At 42.8% G+C, this 20,347-nt stretch overlaps 2 protein-coding genes across 2 annotated transcripts; one reads left to right on the top strand and one right to left on the bottom strand.

The window, feature by feature from the left end:
* Nucleotides 1-1,035: 1,035 nt before the first annotated feature.
* Nucleotides 1,036-6,688, bottom strand: cdc6 (cell division cycle 6 homolog). Its single transcript, XM_079277944.1, has 12 exons — nucleotides 6,569-6,688; nucleotides 5,007-5,334; nucleotides 4,491-4,757; nucleotides 3,784-3,983; nucleotides 3,238-3,386; nucleotides 2,913-3,019; nucleotides 2,606-2,745; nucleotides 2,408-2,508; nucleotides 2,091-2,158; nucleotides 1,825-2,003; nucleotides 1,599-1,739; nucleotides 1,036-1,386 (listed from the first exon to the last, which is right to left on the bottom strand). Exons 2-12 carry the CDS (start codon nucleotides 5,320-5,322, stop codon nucleotides 1,294-1,296), a joined length of 1,761 nt encoding a protein of 586 aa, XP_079134070.1. The 5' UTR covers nucleotides 5,323-5,334; nucleotides 6,569-6,688; the 3' UTR covers nucleotides 1,036-1,293.
* A 127-nt stretch (nucleotides 6,689-6,815) lies between these two features.
* On the top strand, nucleotides 6,816-16,401 carry LOC306785083 (uncharacterized protein). Its single transcript, XM_079279307.1, has 4 exons — nucleotides 6,816-6,902; nucleotides 8,158-9,800; nucleotides 13,490-13,586; nucleotides 14,362-16,401. Exons 1-4 carry the CDS (start codon nucleotides 6,831-6,833, stop codon nucleotides 16,006-16,008), a joined length of 3,459 nt encoding a protein of 1,152 aa, XP_079135433.1. The 5' UTR covers nucleotides 6,816-6,830; the 3' UTR covers nucleotides 16,009-16,401.
* Nucleotides 16,402-20,347: the final 3,946 nt, after the last annotated feature.

Here is a 20,347-nt window from a genome sequence, read left to right on the forward strand (position 1 = left end):
TTACATATTCCACATCGGCTTGTTTCCCTCCACTGAAGCTGTATTTCACTGAGTAAAACGTTTTGTTTCTTACCGCTTTCAAACATATTCGGCTTCTTTTGAAACTTTGGCAGCTCAACTAGAAGCAATAAAAGGTGGGTTTGAAGAAGACATTAAACAGATAAACTATTCAGTATTTGATACTTTGTTTTGTTCCTGACGAGTCCAGACGTTTCAGACAATCACAGTAAAATATGAACTCGATAAATCAGCACTGAAGTATGATTATGTGAGGAGTTTGTGAAATGCACTGTTGGCTTTGATTTGCTTGCTGTATCCACTAAAGCTTTGAGTTAGTGTGGTTTATTATCATAGGTTTGAATATTGAATCATATTTTATCTGACAATGTTTACATTTTTGGTCACTGTATTTGTATTTGAAAACATGCACTACTACATATATACTATATATTTTCATCCACTTTGCTGTGAGAAAATCATATTTGAATAAAAATCTGATTTGAATAGTTTATATTTGTCGAGTATTTGAATATGGAATATTGGAATATTCATCTGCATCACTGAGACGTAGTAGAGTACTTGTACTTAATAAACGTCAACAAGACTTTTTGTGGAAGGTGAGCGACGATGCATTCAGGGTCTTCACAGAGGAATCGGAGATCTAAGCGCTGCACTCTGCTGGACAAAAGAAAGCGAGCTGTGGTTCGTTGAAGTCGTGTTACAGCCTGAGCTGAGCTCCAGTGACGCTTTAAACCTTTAATCCAGTCAGAGGAGCGGCTCGGATCAAGACGCCCGACAGTTAAACACGTCGGTCCCGGTTATCGTGATCAGGACTGAAGATTTCAGTTTTGTGCGATTTACTAATTATATTCGAGTGAAAACTAAATTAATTGTGCTGAGAGTTCATCAGTCTGGAGCTGGTATTCAGGAGTGTGTGCTATCTTTTACCCTCTCTCACTAATCTAGTCTCTCTGTCCGATACACGAATAGTGATATTGGGAATGAGAGCCGGAGCAAAAAACACACAAGAGGAAATCTGATTAAAATGTCTGTCTGTACATTTGTGTATTTACAGCATAAAAAAGGAAACGTTTCAAATCCAAACTGAAACAAAACGCTGTAACTTCATAACAGACGAGTTAAAAACATTTTCTCAACAACTCAAAAACTGAGCGTCAACATCAGTATGAGAAAAACAAATAATAAAAAGTTAATTTTAACAAATTCTCTGCAAAAACGAGAGCAAAAAAAAAAAACACCAAGCAAAAATCTTTGTAGATAAAAGTAAACCGATCACGAGGAGAGTCCTGCAGCGAGGATGCTTCCCAGCAGCGTTCGGTCCTTCAGAGCGTTTTCAACGTCTTTCTCCTCGATCTTCAGAAACACCTGCAGGAAGAAACAGACGTCCGAGATTAGATCCTCGACTTCAGGATTCACAGGTAACACACGGGGCAGTTTGTGAGTCGAAACCAGAAGATTAAAACGCACAAAAAGCAGCCAACTGGAAAGCTACAGAGCGACGAGACACTATTTTCTGGCGTCTTCCACCCTTCAGAGATCTTTCCCGCCGAGTTGAACTCTTTGCTCTCCGAGTGTACCTTCGTGAGACGAGCCTCTTTGGCTTTCTTCAGGGAGACGATTCCTCGGCTCTCCAGCAGACCGCAGAGAGACAAACACTCTCCCTGACCGACAGCGGACACCTGCCGCCGGGCGCACAGCCGGCTGTAAACCTCGTGGAGCTGAAACACGAAACACGGAAAATGAAACGCTGAGATGTTTTCGTCTCCTCTCAGTGTCGCGCAAACATCTACTTGAGTGACTCACCTTCCCGAGGACGATCTCTCGGCTCTTCCCGTTGCGCGTGAGCAGCAGCAGGCAGCAGACCAGCAGCTTCTGCTGCAGCGGGAAACTCTCGCCGTCTGCGCCGCCGGACCGAGACGCCATCCGGTCGCCGTAAACCTCCGACAGCACCCGCGCCACCTGAGGAAGGCTGACCCGCGACGCTGCACGAGGACAACGAGTTGTTAGCGGTCACGGTTCTTGAGAACGGTCGCACCTTTTTCCCCTCAGTGAACGGAGGAGAAACTCACCTTTCGTTTCAGCTTTTGGATCCGTCGCTTTCTTCCTCTCGTCAGACTCCACAACCTCAACCGCTCTCCTGAAACAAAAACAACTCTTAACTCAAAGAATCAACACAGGAAGACAAACAAACAAACACATACGTCATCGTAAAGGTTTGTTAAGATTTTCACCATCTTCCCGAATTAACCTTTTATTATGATGGACCACATAAATCAGGATCAGATCAAAAAGCAACACTGGCAGATTTAAACTAAAGCAAAACAGCGTAAAGAAATTTAAAGACAACACGGAGGTTGAACTTTACTTTGGCGGGAGAAACTCGTACCTGCAGATGTCCAGAGCTTTCCGGGCGTCTCCCGACACCGCCGACACTTTTCTGGCACAAAACTGAACGGCGGAGGCGTCCAGGATCCCTTCAGCCGACGCCTGAGAGGAGCAGCAGGAAGACAAATCAATACAAACGTTTAAAAGTCAAGACAATCACACACACACTCGTGTTGTACTGTGTTGAATCTCAGTCTACCTGAGAGAGCCGGTCCTGCACGATGGCCGTGAGCTCCTGCCGGCTGTAGGGAGGGAAGTGTAGCAGCAGGGGGCGACAGTGAGGCCGAGCCTGCAGTCGGGGGAGGATGCGGTCGGTCAGATCCAGAGCGTTGGCGATACCTGAAAAATAAAAATATCTTCATTCATGTCCTTTAGTTTAGACACAACACAGAATGTCTCTTCACACCGCTGATACAGATGATAATAAAACGTATAAATCACATGTAAACGTCTTCACGCGTGTATTTTACAGCCGATACGTTATCGTTGGCGGGTGAAGCTCTTACCGACGAGACAGAGGCGAGACTTCGGCAGGTACGGCCACTCAAAGATGGTGTAGAGGACGTCCTGAGCTTTACTGTCCAGCTGGTCCATCTCATCCAGGACTAGCAGCCTGAGGACCAAACAGAGTCCCGGTTATTGATCGGATCAGAACCTCAGCGAGGCAGAAACGACACGGAACCAAACAAACGCAGTTCTTCTGAAGTCTGAACCAGCAGCTAAATATTTGCAATTAGTTATTAAACTAAAAGACTTCCAGAGGCGGAATGTTCCCTCAGTGACCGGCTGCGTCACATATCTGGTTCCTCAGAACCGGGTCGGGTTACTCACACAGCAGGCCCCGGGGCCGTCAGGAACCTCTGCAGCCCGTTCTGCCCGCCGGGCGCTCGCAGCTTGTCGGCCAGCAGCGGGAAGACGGCGTGGGAGCTCCGCAGACTCATACAGTTCACCAGCACCGTCTGAACGGACGCCAGCTCGGCCTAAAAAACAACATAAAAACACTGAATGATTATTATTATTATCTAAACAGGAAGCAGATCGATACAACGTTCTCTTCACGGTCTTATCTCCAGAAAACTAAACTTCAAATCTCTCCAGGGTGTTTATTTCTTCCACTCTCCTGTAGAACCGAGTACACACAGTAATACTTCATCTTAAAGTACTCTATTACACGTAAGAGTCTTCATTAAATTACATGCATCAGCATCAAAATATACTTTAAGTACCAAAAGTACAAATTATGCAGATTGTCCATTTTAGAATCATGCAGTGACTCAAAGTCTCCAGTAGGTGTCACTGCAGCCTTCAACATCTACTTTCACTATGAACTACTCCTACAGTAAGATACCCTCACCACCATAAGTACTACTAAAGTACCTTCATCTCCTGCAGCACACAGTTGAAGCAGGCCGTCTTGCCGGTTCCCGGGGCTCCGGAGATGTAGAGGCTGCCGGGGAGGCGCCGCAGGGCCTTCTCCTCCAGGAAGGAGCGGATGGACGCCCGCTCGGCCTCCCGGGACAGGAGCCGCTCGGGGACGGCGGTGTGGAGCGCCTGCTTCACGCTCACAAACCTCGACTCTGGAGGAGAAAGGAGAAGGGACGGAGTGAGCGCCGCTGAAGTCAAACGCATCCTCGTTAAATGATCAGATCCCTGCAGCTGGATTTACATCTGTGAGACGGAGTTAGCTGTGGATGTTTTCCCACTTGATTAATACCAATCATTATAGATTATACAACATCTGAAAATGTCCATCACAGTTGTCCAGAACCTGAGGTGAAGTCTGCAGACGTCTTTTTTTTTTGTTCAGCAGATCAAAACAAAATAAACTCCGTTTGTAACGACGCAAATCAGCTAAATCGTCACGACACTTAAGGCTTAAAAACACATTTCAACAAATAAACACCGAATATTGTTCCTGTGATATTACACGGAACATATTTGGTTTTGAAACAACAAAACACGACATTTAAATCGGGTCAATTCGGGCTCTGCGAACCTGTGATCTGTTACCATCTGACATCTTCTGGACTAAACGGAAGGAAACACAACGGCTGGATTATTAAGTAACACACGTCGTCTCTTACTTTCTCCAAAGAGCCGAACGACCGGCGGCCTCCTCTCTGGTTTCTGGCGTGCCGGGCTCCCGGCGGGGGTTTCTTGGCGCCTCGGAGACAATCCGGCGGCGGGAGAGAGCGGTCGCCGCGGCGACGAGGACGGGACCAGCCGCCGGCGAGCCGAGACCGGCGAGTTCTCGTCCGACCCCGGCTTCCTGGGCGAAGCCGGGGTCGGCTTTCTCTGCTTGGGCGGCGAACCCAGCAGGGCGACGCCGAGGTTACAGACGTTTTCATCACCTGGAGATAAATAAAAAATACAAAAGAGTGATGACGTTGATGAAGAGGAAGACCTCAAATATAATAATCAAAGCTAATTCAAAAGCCAAACAACAACAAAGCGGCCAAAACCAGAACGTTTGTGAACAAACGTGGGTATTTGTACAGCTGTAAATAACGTCACAGATTAAATATTTGGTATAAAGCTCAACGACTACCAGAATGTTTCCTACATTGTTGTTTGCTCATTAAATTCTCTCCGGTGCTCACCTGTGCGTTTTCGGGGGCTGAGTGGAAGTCGTGGCTGGAGGGCCGGAAGTGAGAGGGGAGACGGGCGGTCGGCCGGTAGTTTGGGGGAGAGCGGTCCGATCCGGGTCGTTACGGGCCGCTGGGGTCCGATCCGGGTCGTTACGGGCTGCTGGGGTCCGATCCGGGTCGCTACGGGCCGCTGGGGTCCGGGCTCGGCCGGTGACGGCGCTGGAGGAGATTTGTCCAGCCGGGGCGTCTTGGAGGAGACTCTGCAGGATTTGCGGCGCGGGAAGGAGAGCGTGGGCTGAGCCCGACCGTTAGAGCGCGTACTCGGCATGTTGTGTTCACTCTGAAACATGAAAGGAAAGACGGATAGATTAATACACACACGGGGAACGCCTGCAGACGTGAAGTTATCCGTCAGGTACCCCGATATTTAATGTTTACCACAATGTATTTTGTGTTTTATTCGAGTCCGTTACTGTTTCCATTCGACTACGAGTACTTCAGATTTTAAATCATGCAAATATACTTCTTTACTTTAATGAGCACACACCAAATGTTCCGTTATCTTTCTGTACTTGTCTGAGATGAAGACTCTGCAAACTAAAAAAGGTACTGAAAGAATATTTAGGCACCGATACTATACAACATGTATATATACTAAATACTACAACATATCATACAATGGCAGCTGTTGTCTTACGGCCGTGGTGGTGAAAGTAAATGTTAAGTAAACGTAACAATACTTCACTGTTGAAATTCTCCTTCATTCAAAACTTAAGTTAAGTAAAAGTACAAATAGTAACAGCATTAGTAAATGCACTTAACAAAGTACAAGTACTCATTGTGCAGAATGATGCATATTATTACAGTGATGCATTAATGTGTTCATCACTTGGTAAAGGTAGAGCTCATTACTTTACACACTTCTGGGTAGTTTATTATATATAATATATCATCTGTAACTAAAAGGTATCACGTAAACAGAGTACAATATAACACAAAATAGAAGTACTCAAGTAAAGTGCAAGTACCTCAAACTCGTACTTAAGTACAATACTTAGTAAATGTACTCAGTTTTGTCCCCCAATGGTTTACAGCACTGTTATTGTAATTGAAATATTACAATAAAGTTTCGGTATTTTGAATCTAGCTCCTTCATCAGATGACCCAACAAATACTACAACATGGGAATCAATACTATAACGTGTGTGGAGTTCGTAAAAACCTATCCAGCGGGTGTATTATATATAATATACGTGTATTTACAGTAAAATACACGCAGAACAAACAATGCAGCGTGGTTGTTAAATGGCGCCAAGATAGCAGAGGTCCAAACGGATGATTTTACATCAAATATACTCACATTTCGGGATTTACATGACTTCAGTTTAATCGGAAACATATTACGGTATTCTGAGAATATTTCTGCATAATGTGAAACAAAGTAATTGTTGCATTTTAGACGCTAAACTACCAAACCGACTCTGAATAGTAGAGGAAGAACTCTCTTCCGGTTACGATGAACAAACATATTCAACGTTTCCCGGCTTGTATTAAAGCGTTAGTGGCAGCTTTACCTTTTTAAACGTTGTGAGAAGTGTTCTCAGCTGAGAGCAGTGTTTCCTCTCGTCTTTAAGTCCTCTGCGTGTCTCTATCTGTCTGTCTTCTTCCGCACACTGAGCTCCAAACTAGCGCCAATTCTCCTCCTGGGACCAGCTGTGCGCTACGTCACCGCGCTCTGATTGGTCTGTTGAAGGTGACACAACAGCTTCGCCGACGCTGATTGGCTCAGCGTTGTAAGGGAGAAGTTCCGTCGGCGCTTGAGAAGCCGGGCAGGATATGTGGCGGGAGTTTCAATCGAACAGTTTTTTGGCGGATTGTATTATAAGAAGCAGGGCTACTGTGAAATTGGTTAGTAGTGATTTCATCCATTGCTTTTCATCCTCTGAATAGCCCGGTGGGGCGGTGCTTATTTTGGCTCGAGATATTTTACGGCTAAACACGACACTAAAATATGTTTTTGAGAACATTTGAGGCGATAGAAAGGCCAATGCAGTTACAGATTATTGATTCATGTTTGATCAGCGCTGCCTAGTTTCACTCTTTGACACGAGTTTCGCTGAGGTTGTGCAAGTTTACGTTGCACGTCCGTCACGCGGCAGAGAGCCGGCTCCTCGTGACTTTGAGGAGCGCTCCCTCTTTCGCATCGTCCAGTGTTTGAGACTCTCTAGCACTCTCTAGTCTTTAGTTTAAAAATACTTCTCCTGAAGTGAAAGTTAGTCTGAGCGACAGCAGAGCTGCAGTCGAGACAAGTCTCTCTGCTTCTCTCTGAAGAAACATTCAACTGAATCCAGCAGCTTCTTCTCAACAACAGAGTCTCCGACAAACTCTGGTGAGTTCACTGTTCTACAGAGAAACTCAACATTTGGTGTAAAGTGAGTTCAAACCAGGATCCATAACAAAGAACAAAGTAGCAGCAGATAAGCTAGGCCTGCTAGAAGCTAACTAGCCTAGCTGCTACTCCCTTTGGATTGTCCGAACACAGAGAACAGCATGTGATGTAATGTGTGGATGTATTTATTGATTATAGAGGAACAACATTGATGTGTTATAACTTACATAACTGTTGTGTACTCTGGTAAATATCCTTGGACTGTAAAGCCTTTCCTCTCAACGTCTCTGTCTCTGTAGTTCCTGCTGTCTGTGTTTGTGAGGAAGTTCAGCTGATAATATTTACTGTGTTTCAACTCAAACACTTCAGCTCGACTCAGACAGGAAGTTCAACTCACATTCAACCTGAGGTCCAAATATGTCAGTAAATAGTAATGTGTTCAACGTAAAAGTGGAATTAAAATGAATAGGCTCCTTACAAATGATATAAATTCACTCTGATAATATATAAGCAGCAGGGCAGCAGTATTATTATTTAATATGTGATGTGACAGTGATGGAGGATCACTCTGTGTTTTTAAATTATATTCAGTGAGCACCTCTCTAAAGTACTCAAACCCTCTTCTGTAATGTTCCTCTACAGTAGGCGTCTCCAGGACACATTCCACCATGATGACACACAGAGAGACACACAATGTGAAAACAATACCTGACACACACTGTTGCTGCTGCTGAAGATGTGATAACAGTTTGTTTTCTCACTTGTTGTCCTCAGAGTGTAGATATGTCTGCTGCCAGCTGTCTGCTGACTGAAGATCAGTTTCTGTGCTCCATCTGTCTGGATGTGTTCACTGATCCAGTCAGCACACCATGTGGACACAACTTCTGTAAAGCCTGCATCACTCAACACTGGAACGTTAATGTCCAGACTCAGTGTCCAAACTGTAACAAGCTCTTCTACACCAGACCTGAGCTGCAGGTCAACACCTTCATCTCTGAGATGGCTGCTCAGTTCAGACAGTCAGCTCAACAGAAAGCCAGCAGCTCAGAGCAACAAGCCGCCAAACCAGGAGAAGTTCCCTGTGACGTCTGCACTGGAACCAAACTGAAGGCCCTGAAGTCCTGCCTCGTGTGTCTGGCCTCCTACTGTGAGACTCACCTGGAGCCTCATCTGACAATGTCAGGTCTGAAAAGACATCAGCTGATCGACCCTGTGGAGAACCTGGAAGACAGGATGTGTACGAAGCACGATAAACCTCTGGAGCTGTTCTGTAAGACCGACCAGATGTGTGTCTGCATGCTCTGCACTGTTTTAGACCACAAGACACATGATGTTGTTCCTCTGGAAGAAGAATATGAAGGAAAGAAGGCCGAGCTGGGGAAGACTGAGGCTGAAATCCAGCAGATGATCCAGAAGAGACGAGTGAAGATTCAGGAGATCAAACACTCAGTGGAGCTCAGTGAGGAAGATGCAGACATAGAGATAGCAGATGGTGTTCAGGTCTTCACCGCTCTGAAGGAGTCTGTTGAGAGAAGCCAGGCCGAGCTCATCGACACCATCAAAGAGAAGCAGAGAAAGACACAGAAACAGGCTGAAGGCTTCATCAAAGAGCTGGAACAGGAAATCTCTGAGCTGAAGAAGAGAAGCACTGAGGTGGAGCAGCTCTCACGCTCTGAAGACCACCTCCACCTCCTCCAGAGCTTCAGGACCCTGAACACTGCTCCACCCACCAAGAACTGGACAGGAGTCGGAGTCAGTCCATCTTCACATGAGGGGACTGTGAGGAGAGCTGTGAACCAGCTGGAGGAGACGCTCAGTAAACACATGAAGAAGCTGTTTGAGGTCGAGCTGAAGAGGGTCCAGCAGTCTGCAGTGGATGTGACACTTGATCCTGATACAGCACATCCCTGGCTCATCCTGTCTGATGATGGAAAACAAGTTAAACATGGTGACGTAAAGAAGAATCTCCCAAACAATCCAGAGAGATTTGATACTCGTGCTCGTGTCTTAGCAAAGCAGAGTTTCTCTTCAGGAAGATTTTACTTTGAGGTTCAGGTTAAAGGGAAGACGAGGTGGTCTTTAGGAGTGGCCAGAGAGTCGATCAACAGGAAGAGAATCATCCCACTGACTCCTCAGGATGGTTACTGGATGATATGTTTGATTAATGAGAATCAGTACTGTGCTTTTGCTGACCCTCCAGTCCTTCTCTCTCTGAAGTCTCAGCCTCAGAAGGTGGGGGTGTTTGTGGATTATGAGGAGGGTCTGGTCTCCTTCTATGACGTTGATGCTGCAGCTCTTATCTACTCCTTTACTGGCTGCTGCTTCACTGAGAAACTCTACCCATTCTTTGGTCCTGGTTTTAATGCTGATGGTAAAAACTCTGCTCCTCTGATCATCTCTCCTGTCAATCACACTGAGTAGAACAAACACTTGATCTTCTACAGAGACTCTTTCATTTACTGTCACAAATCTATATTATTGGTGATTTACGGTGTAAACTTTATTGATTTTGATGTTTTTTTCTATTTGTCTGTAAATGTATTTCTACTCCAACACACAGACATTAAGCCACTGATTGATATTATATAATGTCGTCTAATTCATTCTAATAACTGCATAACCCGCCTTCAAGACTGTTGAATCATCAAAAACAATGTACTCAGGAATAAGAAGCTTTTGCACATTCCTTAAACATCTGAGAGCCAAATGAAAATGTTTATTATTGTGTGTGTGTGTGTGTATATATATATATATATATATATATATATATATATATATATATATATATATATATATATATATATATATATATATATATATATATATATATATATGTATATGTATATATGTGTATATGTATGTATGTATATGTATGTATATATATATATAATGAATGAATACTGACACACATTATTGGATAAAGTCATGTAACACTTATTTTATCGTTTAAAAAAACTGTACTGCATCTTTGGTGTAAATATTTTCTGTGTTTCTAACAACCAGCATAAATAAAATAAATGAAGTAAAGACTGTAAAAGTCTTTCATTCGTAACTTTAGTTCTGCATGAAGATGAGATGATGAGATGACAGAGATTACACTGTGAACCTACCAGAGGAGAGAGGACGAGGAGATTTACATTCAACACATTCACTTAAAAGAAGATCGGGAACAATCTCCATTCAGACATTCTTTGTATTTTTTACTCAGGAATGAATGTCAGAAATGTGCTGACTGACACCAAGAACACGGAGTTTCCTCAGAAGATGAAGTCGCGGTGAGCTTCTCTTAAAAACATACTCTGTCCTTCCAGAGAAGCTCACGTGTTCAGAGCTATTTAAATGTTCAACATGTTGGCCGTCATGTGAAACTGTGTTTGAATGTTGTGACGATGCTTTTTTCCAGCTGATCCAAGAGGCTTTTTAAATAGTTTATCTGAAGAAGAAGCAGCATTTTCAGGAATATTTCATCGTTCAGTTTATTCAACATGAACACATCTGGAGATACACGACTCAAACTAAACAGGAAGGAAGAAAATAATGACGCACAAATGAAGTGGAGTAGAAGTATAAAGTTAAGTACAGTACATGAGTACATGCACGGAGTTACTTTCTATAGATTTGACCAGAAATATAATCCAGCAGTTGTCCAATTCTTTCACTTCACATAAGCAAAAGTAACAATTTACAGTAATGATGTAAAAGAAATGCTCCGTTACGAGTAAAACCCTGCATTCAAAAAGAACTGCTCAAACGTGTCATCGTCAAAAAAGAAGAATCCAAAAGAATACCAGTGAACTGAGAAGACCTCAGTGCTGACACACGCATCACTGATGTCTGGATGAAGCCTGCATGCTGAAGGCCAACAGAAGCTCATTCATCCAACCACTCCAGGTCCTCTCCGCTAAAGGACGTCCTCTGGACTCCGTAGTCAAACCGAAGTTCTTCGTCCACTTTGACGTCCCTTCGGGTCTTGAAGAGGATCACACAAGTGTCCTCTCCACCTTCAAAACACACTGAAGTGGCTTCAGGTTTGGCTTTTTGCAGGAGTGATTTATTCTTCTGCCAACTGTCTCTACATTTGCGTGGCACTTGCACGGATGGGTGTGGGCGTCGATGCAGAGGGCCCTATCGCCAGACTTGAAGAAGAACATGTACCCAGGTTGGTTTTCAAGGGACTCCATCTTCTTATTCCCCTCATCAGCTGTGATGACCTCACCATGGTAATCGCATACAATGTCGCCTTTGGAAAAGGGCCTGGTGGCAACCACTCCTGTAATCAAGAAAAACGTGAAATTTTGAGTTAGATCTAAATATCAACTGCATAAACATTACAGATTTGGGACCAGCTGTGCGCTACGTCACCGCGCTCTGATTGGTCTGTTGAAGGTGACACAACAGCTTCGCCGACGCTGATTGGCTCAGCGTTGTAAGGGAGAAGTTACGTCAGCGCTTGAGAAGCCGGGCAGGATATGTGGCGGGAGTTTCAATCGAACAGTTTTTTGGCGGATTATATTTTCCCGGGAACTTCAGTTGTTGTTTTGTTACATCCGTCTGTGACGTTTAAAGTACCAGAGTCCATTTAAAATATCCCTGTTTTAAAGGTAACATTACATAAACTCAAGGGCTGACTTATACTTAAAACACCAGTCGAAGTATTTTGGTCCTTCACTGAAGTAAAAGTACTAATAACCCCAGATTCCATGTCAGTACAGTAGTGAACGATGCAAATGTATCTCTCTACCTCCCTCCCCCCCCCCTCTCTCTCTCTCTCTCTCTCTCTCTCTCATGATGCCCGCCCACCGTGATTGGCTCGTGATGGTCTTGTACTTAAGGGACAACACCAAGGCCCAGAGAGTGATAAAAGCTCCTTATGCTACATCAGCAAACATCACAGTTTGATTTCATGCAAAAAAAATGAAGGTATCAAACACACATTACCACTTTGCAGTTAAATATTTAACATTCATTCCAACACGAAAAAAAGCGGTAAATAACACTTTGATAAACACATCAGGACATCTTATTGTTGTCACTCTCACAGGGAATTCAGCATAATATTCAGTATATACATATATCATATAATAATATTCAGTATAATATAAAACACACACACACACACATATATAAATATAATATAATATAATAGAACATGTTTATGTATTGAGATGCCCCTATGGACCTTGTTATAGGAGGTAAAGATCAGGAGAAGTAAACATGAAGTGTATCTCTATTACATGTTGATGCCTCCATGACCAAGTTAAGCAGATGAGACTGCTCATCTCTCAAGGGGAATAAATGTTCTCAAATAAAACATTTAACATCAGGAGTGACAAAAGCACTTAAGTATCTGAGACCTCTCTCTGACACCTGAAGAGGAGATTGTATCGGCGTATTTTGGGGGACATTGAAAGGCTTAGATTAGTTTTATAACCAGACAATAAAATAGTCCTTCATCAACCTTGTTGGATGTTTTTTCCGGATGAATGGTTCTCGTCATGAACCACAACCTCTGTCAATGCTTCTGCGGCGCTGTGAGGGTCTTCATCCCTCTATTGGTCCGGTCGACATCTTCTTCTTCTTTCCTCTGAACGTCTTCTTACAAATCTCTGTGAGAACATGGAAACCACTTTGAGACACTAAATTCATACAACTTAGGAAAGTCTGTGTATATTGTTAAGAACATCTCATACTGACCTCTTCTGTTATGTTGTCTGTTTGTACTCGTTTGTTCTTTTTGCGGCTGTATATTTTATTGTATAATAACATTTTATTATTATTATATTTGTACCTTAATTTAACCAGCTAAATCTCATCAAGAGTTCATCTAACCAAGACATCAGCAATAGGATGTTTAAAAAAACACACAAACCTTTAAAATGTGTAAATAAAAAAAAACACAGTATTTCAGATTTAACGTTTAAAACACACAAAAAGAAGAAAAAGGAATAAGAAGTAAAAAGTTAAACTGCTGTTTGAATGTCAGGGTGTTCCTCAAAGAGGCAGTAAAAGCTCGTTCACAGAGCTTCACTGAGGAGGAACTGAGAGAGGAGAGCTGCTGAGTCACTTCTCCTGAAGTGAAAGTGAAAGTTAGTCTGAGCGACAGCAGAGCTGCAGTCGAGACAAGTCTCTCTGCTTCTCTCTCAAGAAACATTCAACTGAATCCAGCAGCTTCTTCTCAACAACAGAGTCTCCGACAAACTCTGGTGAGTTCACTGTTCTACAGAGAAACTCAACATTTGGTGTAAAGTGAGTTCAAACCAGGATCCATAACAAAGAACAAAGTAGCAGCAGATAAGCTAGGCCTGCTAGAAGCTAACTAGCCTAGCTGCTACTCCCTTTGGATTGTCCGAACACAGAGAACAGCATGTGATGTAATGTGTGGATGTATTTATTGATTATAGAGGAACAACATTGATGTGTTATAACTTGCATAACTGTTGTGTACTCTGGTAAATATCCTTGGACTGTAAAGCCTTTCCTCTCAACGTCTCTGTCTCTGTAGTTCCTGCTGTCTGTGTTTGTGAGGAAGTTCAGCTGATAATATTTACTGTGTTTCAACTCAAACACTTCAGCTCGACTCAGACAGGAAGTTCAACTCACATTCAACCTGAGGTCCAAATATGTCAGTAAATAGTAATGTGCTCAATATAAAAGTGGAATTAAAATGGTTAGGCTCATTACAAATGATATAAATTCACTCTGATAATATATAAGCAGCAGGGTAGCAGTATCATTATTTAATATGTGATGTGACAGTGATGGAGGATCACTCTGTGTTTTTAAATTATATTCAGTGAGCACCTCTCTAAAGTACTCAAACCCTCTTCTGTAATGTTCCTCTACAGTAGGCGTCTCCAGGACACATTCCACCATGATGACACACACACAGACACACAATGTGAAAACAATACCTGACACACACTGTTGCTGCTGCTGAAGATGTGATAACAGTTTGTTTTTCACACTTGTTGTCCTCAGAGTGTAGATATGTCTGCTGCCAGCTGTCTGCTGACTGAAGATCAGTTTCTGTGCTCCATCTGTCTGGATGTGTTCACTGATCCAGTCGCCATACCATGTGGACACAACTTCTGTAAAGCCTGCATCACTCAACACTGGAACGTTAATGTCCAGACTCAGTGTCCCAACTGTAACAAGCTCTTCTACACCAGACCTGAGCTGCAGGTCAACACCTTCATCTCTGAGATGGCTGCTCAGTTCAGACAGTCAGCTCAACAGAAAGCCAGCAGCTCAGAGCAACAAGCCGCCAAACCAGGAGAAGTTCCCTGTGACGTCTGCACTGGAAGCAAACTGAAGGCCCTGAAGTCCTGCCTGGTGTGTCTGGTCTCCTACTGTGAGACTCACCTGGAGCCTCATCTGACAATGTCAGGTCTGAAAAGACATCAGCTGATCGACCCTGTGGAGAACATGGAAGACAGGATGTGTACGAAGCACGATAAACATCTGGAGCTGTTCTGTAAGACTGACCAGATGTGTGTCTGCATGCTCTGCACTGTTTTAGACCACAAGACACACGAGTTTGTTCCTCTGGAAGAAGAATATGAAGGAAAGAAGGCCGAGCTGGGGAAGACTGAGGCTGAAATCCAGCAGATGATCCAGAAGAGACGAGTGAAGATTCAGGAGATCAAACACTCAGTGGAGCTCAGTGAGGAAGATGCAGACAGAGAGATAGCAGATGGTGTTCAGGTCTTCACCGCTCTGAAGGAGTCTGTTGAGAGAAGCCAGGCCGAGCTCATCGACACCATCAAAGAGAAGCAGAGAAAGACAGAGAAACAGGCTGAAGGCTTCATCAAAGAGCTGGAACAGGAAATCTCTGAGCTGAAGAAGAGAAGCACTGAGGTGGAGCAGCTCTCCTGCTCTGAAGACCACCTCCACCTCCTCCAGAGCTTCAGGACCCTGAACACTCCTCCACCCACCAAGGACTGGACAGGAGTCAGAGTCAGTCCATCTTCACATGAGGGGACTGTGGTGAGAGCTGTGAACCAGCTGGAGGAGACGCTCAGTAAACACATGAAGAAGCTGTTTGAGGTCGAGCTGAAGAGGGTCCAGCAGTCTGCAGTGGATGTGACACTTGATCCTGATACAGCAAATCCTTATCTCATCCTGTCTGATGATGGAAAACAAGTTAAACATGGTGACGTAGAGAAGAATCTACCAGACAATCCAGAGAGATTTGGTTATTGTGCTCTTGTCTTAGCAAAGCAGAGTTTCTCTTCAGGAAGATTTTACTTTGAGGTTCAGGTTAAAGAGCAGACGTGTTGGTTTTTAGGAGTGGCCAGAGAGTCAATCAACAGGAAGGGACTCATCCCACCGACTCCTCAGGATGGTTACTGGACGATATGGTTGATTAATGAGGATCAGTACTTTGCTCTTGCTGACCCTTCAGTCCTTCTCTCTCTGAAGTCTCGGCCTCAGAAGGTGGGGGTGTTTGTGGACTATGAGGAGGGTCTGGTCTCCTTCTATGACGTTGATGCTGCAGCTCTTATCTACTCCTTTACTGGCTGCTGCTTCACTGAGAAACTCTACCCACTCTTTAGTCCTGATCTTAATGCTGGTGGTAAAAACTCTGCTCCTCTGATCATCTCTCCTGTCAATCACACTGAGTAGAACAAACACTTGATCTTCTACAGAGAGACTCTTTCATTTACTGTCACAAATCTATATTATTGGTGATTTACGGTGTAAACTTTATTGATTTTGATGTTTTTTTCTATTTGTCTGTAAATGTATTTCTACTCCAACACACAGACATTAAGCCACTGATTGATATTATACAATGTCGTCTAATTCATTCTAATAACTGCATAACCCGCCTTCAAGACTGTTGAATCATCAAAAACAATGTACTCAGGAATAAGAAGCTTTTGCACATTCCTTAAACATCTGAGAGGCAAATGAAAATGTTTATTATTGTGTGTGTATGTATATATATATATATACACATACATACATACATACATACATTATGAATACTGACACACATTATTGGATAAAGTCATGTAACACTTATTTTATCGTTTAAAAAAACTGTACTACATCTTTGGTGTAAATATTTTCTGTGTTTCTAACAACCAGCATAAATAAAAGAAATAAAGTAAAGACTGTAAAACTCTTTCATTCGTAACTTTAGTTCTGCATGAAGATGAGATGATGAGATGACAGAGATTACACTGTGAACCTACCAGAGGAGAGAGGACGAGGAGATTTACATTCAACACATTCACTTAAAAGAAGATCGGGAACAATCTCCATTCAGACATTCTTTGTATTTTTACTCAGGAATGAATGTGTTGCACATTTTAACCTGGGCTTCTTTTATTTACGAACATTGTGTCAACATGAGGCTTCTACACAACATGGAACAACAGCTTCAGGTCTTCTCAGGTTCTTCTCTGATGTTTGGTTTCATAGTGTCGTCGTACATTATACTCTTTCATCACTGCAACACTTTCATTGCAAATCAAACACACTTCCTCTTGACTTCTATGAAGAAATATTCATTTTCCCACAACGTCTGATATTTTCTACACTCACTTGCTATCTTGCGTTTCTTTGTTTCTGACATGTTTGGTCATCTGTGGCAGAACCTCTCTTTGATTGCTCTTATTTTGTGGAGAAGCTGCCTTGTTCATGACAGTAACTCCACTTCTCTTTTCATTGTGAAATATTGGCTAATTTAATCTCTTTGGACCTCAAACGGTTATTTGATGAAACTATGAGAGACGTTTAGAATAATGACTCTTCAGTGGAACATCTACTCTGTTGCATTAACAGCATTGATGCCACTTAAAGGACTTCAACACATGTTAGTCTATAGCGCCTCCCAGAGCCCAGAGATCTACAGTTCAGGAGACCGTACCAGGCAGGAAGGTGAAGAGTTGAATCACTCTCAATAGTTTAGTACTAAATGTGCTGACTGACACCAAGAACACGGAGTTTCCTCAGAAGATGAAGTCGCTGTGAGCTTCTCTTAAAAACATACTCTGTCCTTCCAGAGAAGCTCACCTGTTCAGAGCTATTTAAATGTTCAACATGTTGGCCGTCATGTGAAACTGTGTTTGAATGTTGTGACGATGCTTTTTCCAGCTGATCCAAGAGGCTTTTTAAATAGTTTATCTGAATAAGAAGCAGCATTTTCAGGAATATTTCATCGTTCAGTTTATTCAACATGAACACATCTGGAGATACACGACTCATACTAAACAGGAAGGAAGAAAATAATGACGCACAAATGAAGTGGAGTAGAAGTATAAAGTTAAGTACAGTACATGAGTACATGCACGGAGTTACTTTCTATAGATTTGACCAGAAATATAATCCAGCAGTTGTCCAATTCTTTCACTTCACATAAGCAAAAGTAACAATTTACAGTAATGATGTAAAAGAAATGCTCCGTTACAAGTAAAACCCTGCATTCAAAAAGAACTGCTCAAACGTGTCATCATCAAAAAAGAAGAATCCAAAAGAATACCAGTGAACTGAGAAGACCTCAGCGCTGACACACGCATCACTGATGTCTGGATGAAGCCTGCATGCTGAAGGCCAACAGAAGCTCATTCATCCAACCACTCCAGGTCCTCTCCGCTAAAGGACGTCCTCTGGACTCCGTAGTCAAACCGAAGTTCTTCGTCCACTTTGATGTCCCTTCGGGTCTTGAAGAGGATCACACAAGTGTCCTCTCCACCTTCAAAACACACTGAAGTGGCTTCAGGTTTGGCTTTTTGCAGGAGTGATTTATTCTTCTGCCAACTGTCTCTACATTTGCGTGGCACTTGCACGGATGGGTGTGGGCGTCGATGCAGAGGGCCCTATCGCCAGACTTGAAGAAGAACATGTACCCAGGTTGGTTTTCAAGGGACTCCATCTTCTTATTCCCCTCATCAGCTGTGATGACCTCACCATGGTAATCGCATACAATGTCGCCTTTGGAAAAGGGCCTGGTGGCAACCACTCCTGTAATCAAGAAAAACGTGAAATTTTGAGTTAGATCTAAATATCAACTGCATAAACATTACAGATCTGGGACCAGCTGTGCGCTACGTCACCGCGCTCTGATTGGTCTGTTGAAGGTGACACAACAGCTTCGCCGACGCTGATTGGCTCAGCGTTGTACGGGAGAAGTTCCGTCAGCCCTTGAGAAGCCGGGCAGGATATGTGGCGGGAGTTTCAATCGAACAGTTTTTTGGCGGATTATATTTTCCCGGGAACTTCAGTTGTTGTTTTGTTACATCCGTCTGTGACGTTGAAAGTACCAGAGTCCATTTAAAATATCCCTGTTTTAAAGGTAACATTACATAAACTCAAGGGCTGACTTATACTTAAAACACCAGTCGAAGTATTTTGGTCCTTCACTGAAGTAAAAGTACTAATAACCCCAGATTCCATGTCAGTACAGTAGTGAACGATGCAAATGTATCTCTCAACCCCCCCCCCCCCCCTCTCTCTCTCTCTATCGCTCTCTCTCTCTCTCTCTCTCTCTCTCTCTCTCTCTCTCTCTCTCTCTCTCTCGCTCTCTCTCTCTATCTCTCTCTCTCTCTCTCTCTATCTCTCTCTCTCTCTCTCTCTCTCTCTCTCTCTCTCTCTCTCTCTCTCTCTCATGATGCCCGCCCACCGTGATTGGCTCGTGATGGTCTTGTACTTAAGGGACAACACCAAGGCCCAGAGAGTGATAAAAGCTCCTTATGCTACATCAGCAAACATCACAGTTTGATTTCATGCAAAAAAATGAAGGTATCAAACACGCATTACCACTTTGCAGTTAAATATTTAACATTTATTCCAACACGAAAAAAAGCGGTAAATAACACTTTGATAAACACATCAGGACATCTTATTGTTGTCACTCTCACAGGGAATTCAGCATAATATTCAGTATATACATATATCATATAATAATATTCAGTATAATATAAAACACACACACACACATATATAAATATAATATAATATAATACAACATGTTTATGTATTGAGATGCCCCTATGGACCTTGTTATAGGAGGTAAAGATCAGGAGAAGTAAACATGAAGTGTATCTCTAAGTGTATCTCTATTAAATGTTGATGCCTCCATGACCAAGTTAAGCAGATGAGACTGCTCATCTCTCAAGGGGAATAAATGTTCTCAAATAAAACATTTAACATCAGGAGTGACAAAAGCACTTAAGTATCTGAGACCTCTCGCCGATACCTGAAGAGGAGATTGTATCGGCGTATTTTGGGGGACATTGAAAGGCTTAGATTAGTTTTATAACCAGACAATAAAATAGTCCTTCATCAACCTTGTTGGATGTTTTTTCCGGATGAATGGTTCTCGTCATGAACCACCACCTCTGTCAATGCTTCTGCGGAGCTGTGAGGGTCTTCATCCCTCTGTTGGTCCGGTCGACATCGTCTTCTTCTTTCCTCTGAACGTCTTCTTACAAATCTCTGTGAGAACATGGAAACCACTTTGAGACACTAAATTCATACAACTTAGGAAAGTCTGTGTATATTGTTAAGAACATCTCATACTGACCTCTTCTGTTATGTTGTCTGTTTGTACTCGTTTGTTCTTTTTGCGGCTGTATATTTTATTGTATAATAACATTTTATTATTATTATATTTGTACCTTTATTTAACCAGCTAAATCTCATCAAGAGTTCATCCAACCAAGACATCAGCAATAGGATGTTTAAAAAAACACACAAACCTTTAAAATGTGTAAATAAAAAAAACACACAGTATTTCAGATTTAACGTTTAAAACACACAAAAAAGAAGAAAAAGGAATAAGAAGTAAAAAGTTAAACTGGTGTTTGAATGTCAGGGTGTTCCTCAAAGAGGCAGTAAAAGCTCGTTCACAGAGCTTCACTGAGGAGCAACTGAGAGAGGAGAGCTGCTGAGTCACTTCTCCTGAAGTGAAAGTGAAAGTTAGTCTGAGCGACAGCAGAGCTGCAGTCCAGACAAG

This window comes from Melanostigma gelatinosum (assembly GCF_949748355.1).
Source record: "Melanostigma gelatinosum genome assembly, chromosome: 11".
Lineage (NCBI taxonomy): Eukaryota > Metazoa > Chordata > Actinopteri > Perciformes > Zoarcidae > Melanostigma > Melanostigma gelatinosum.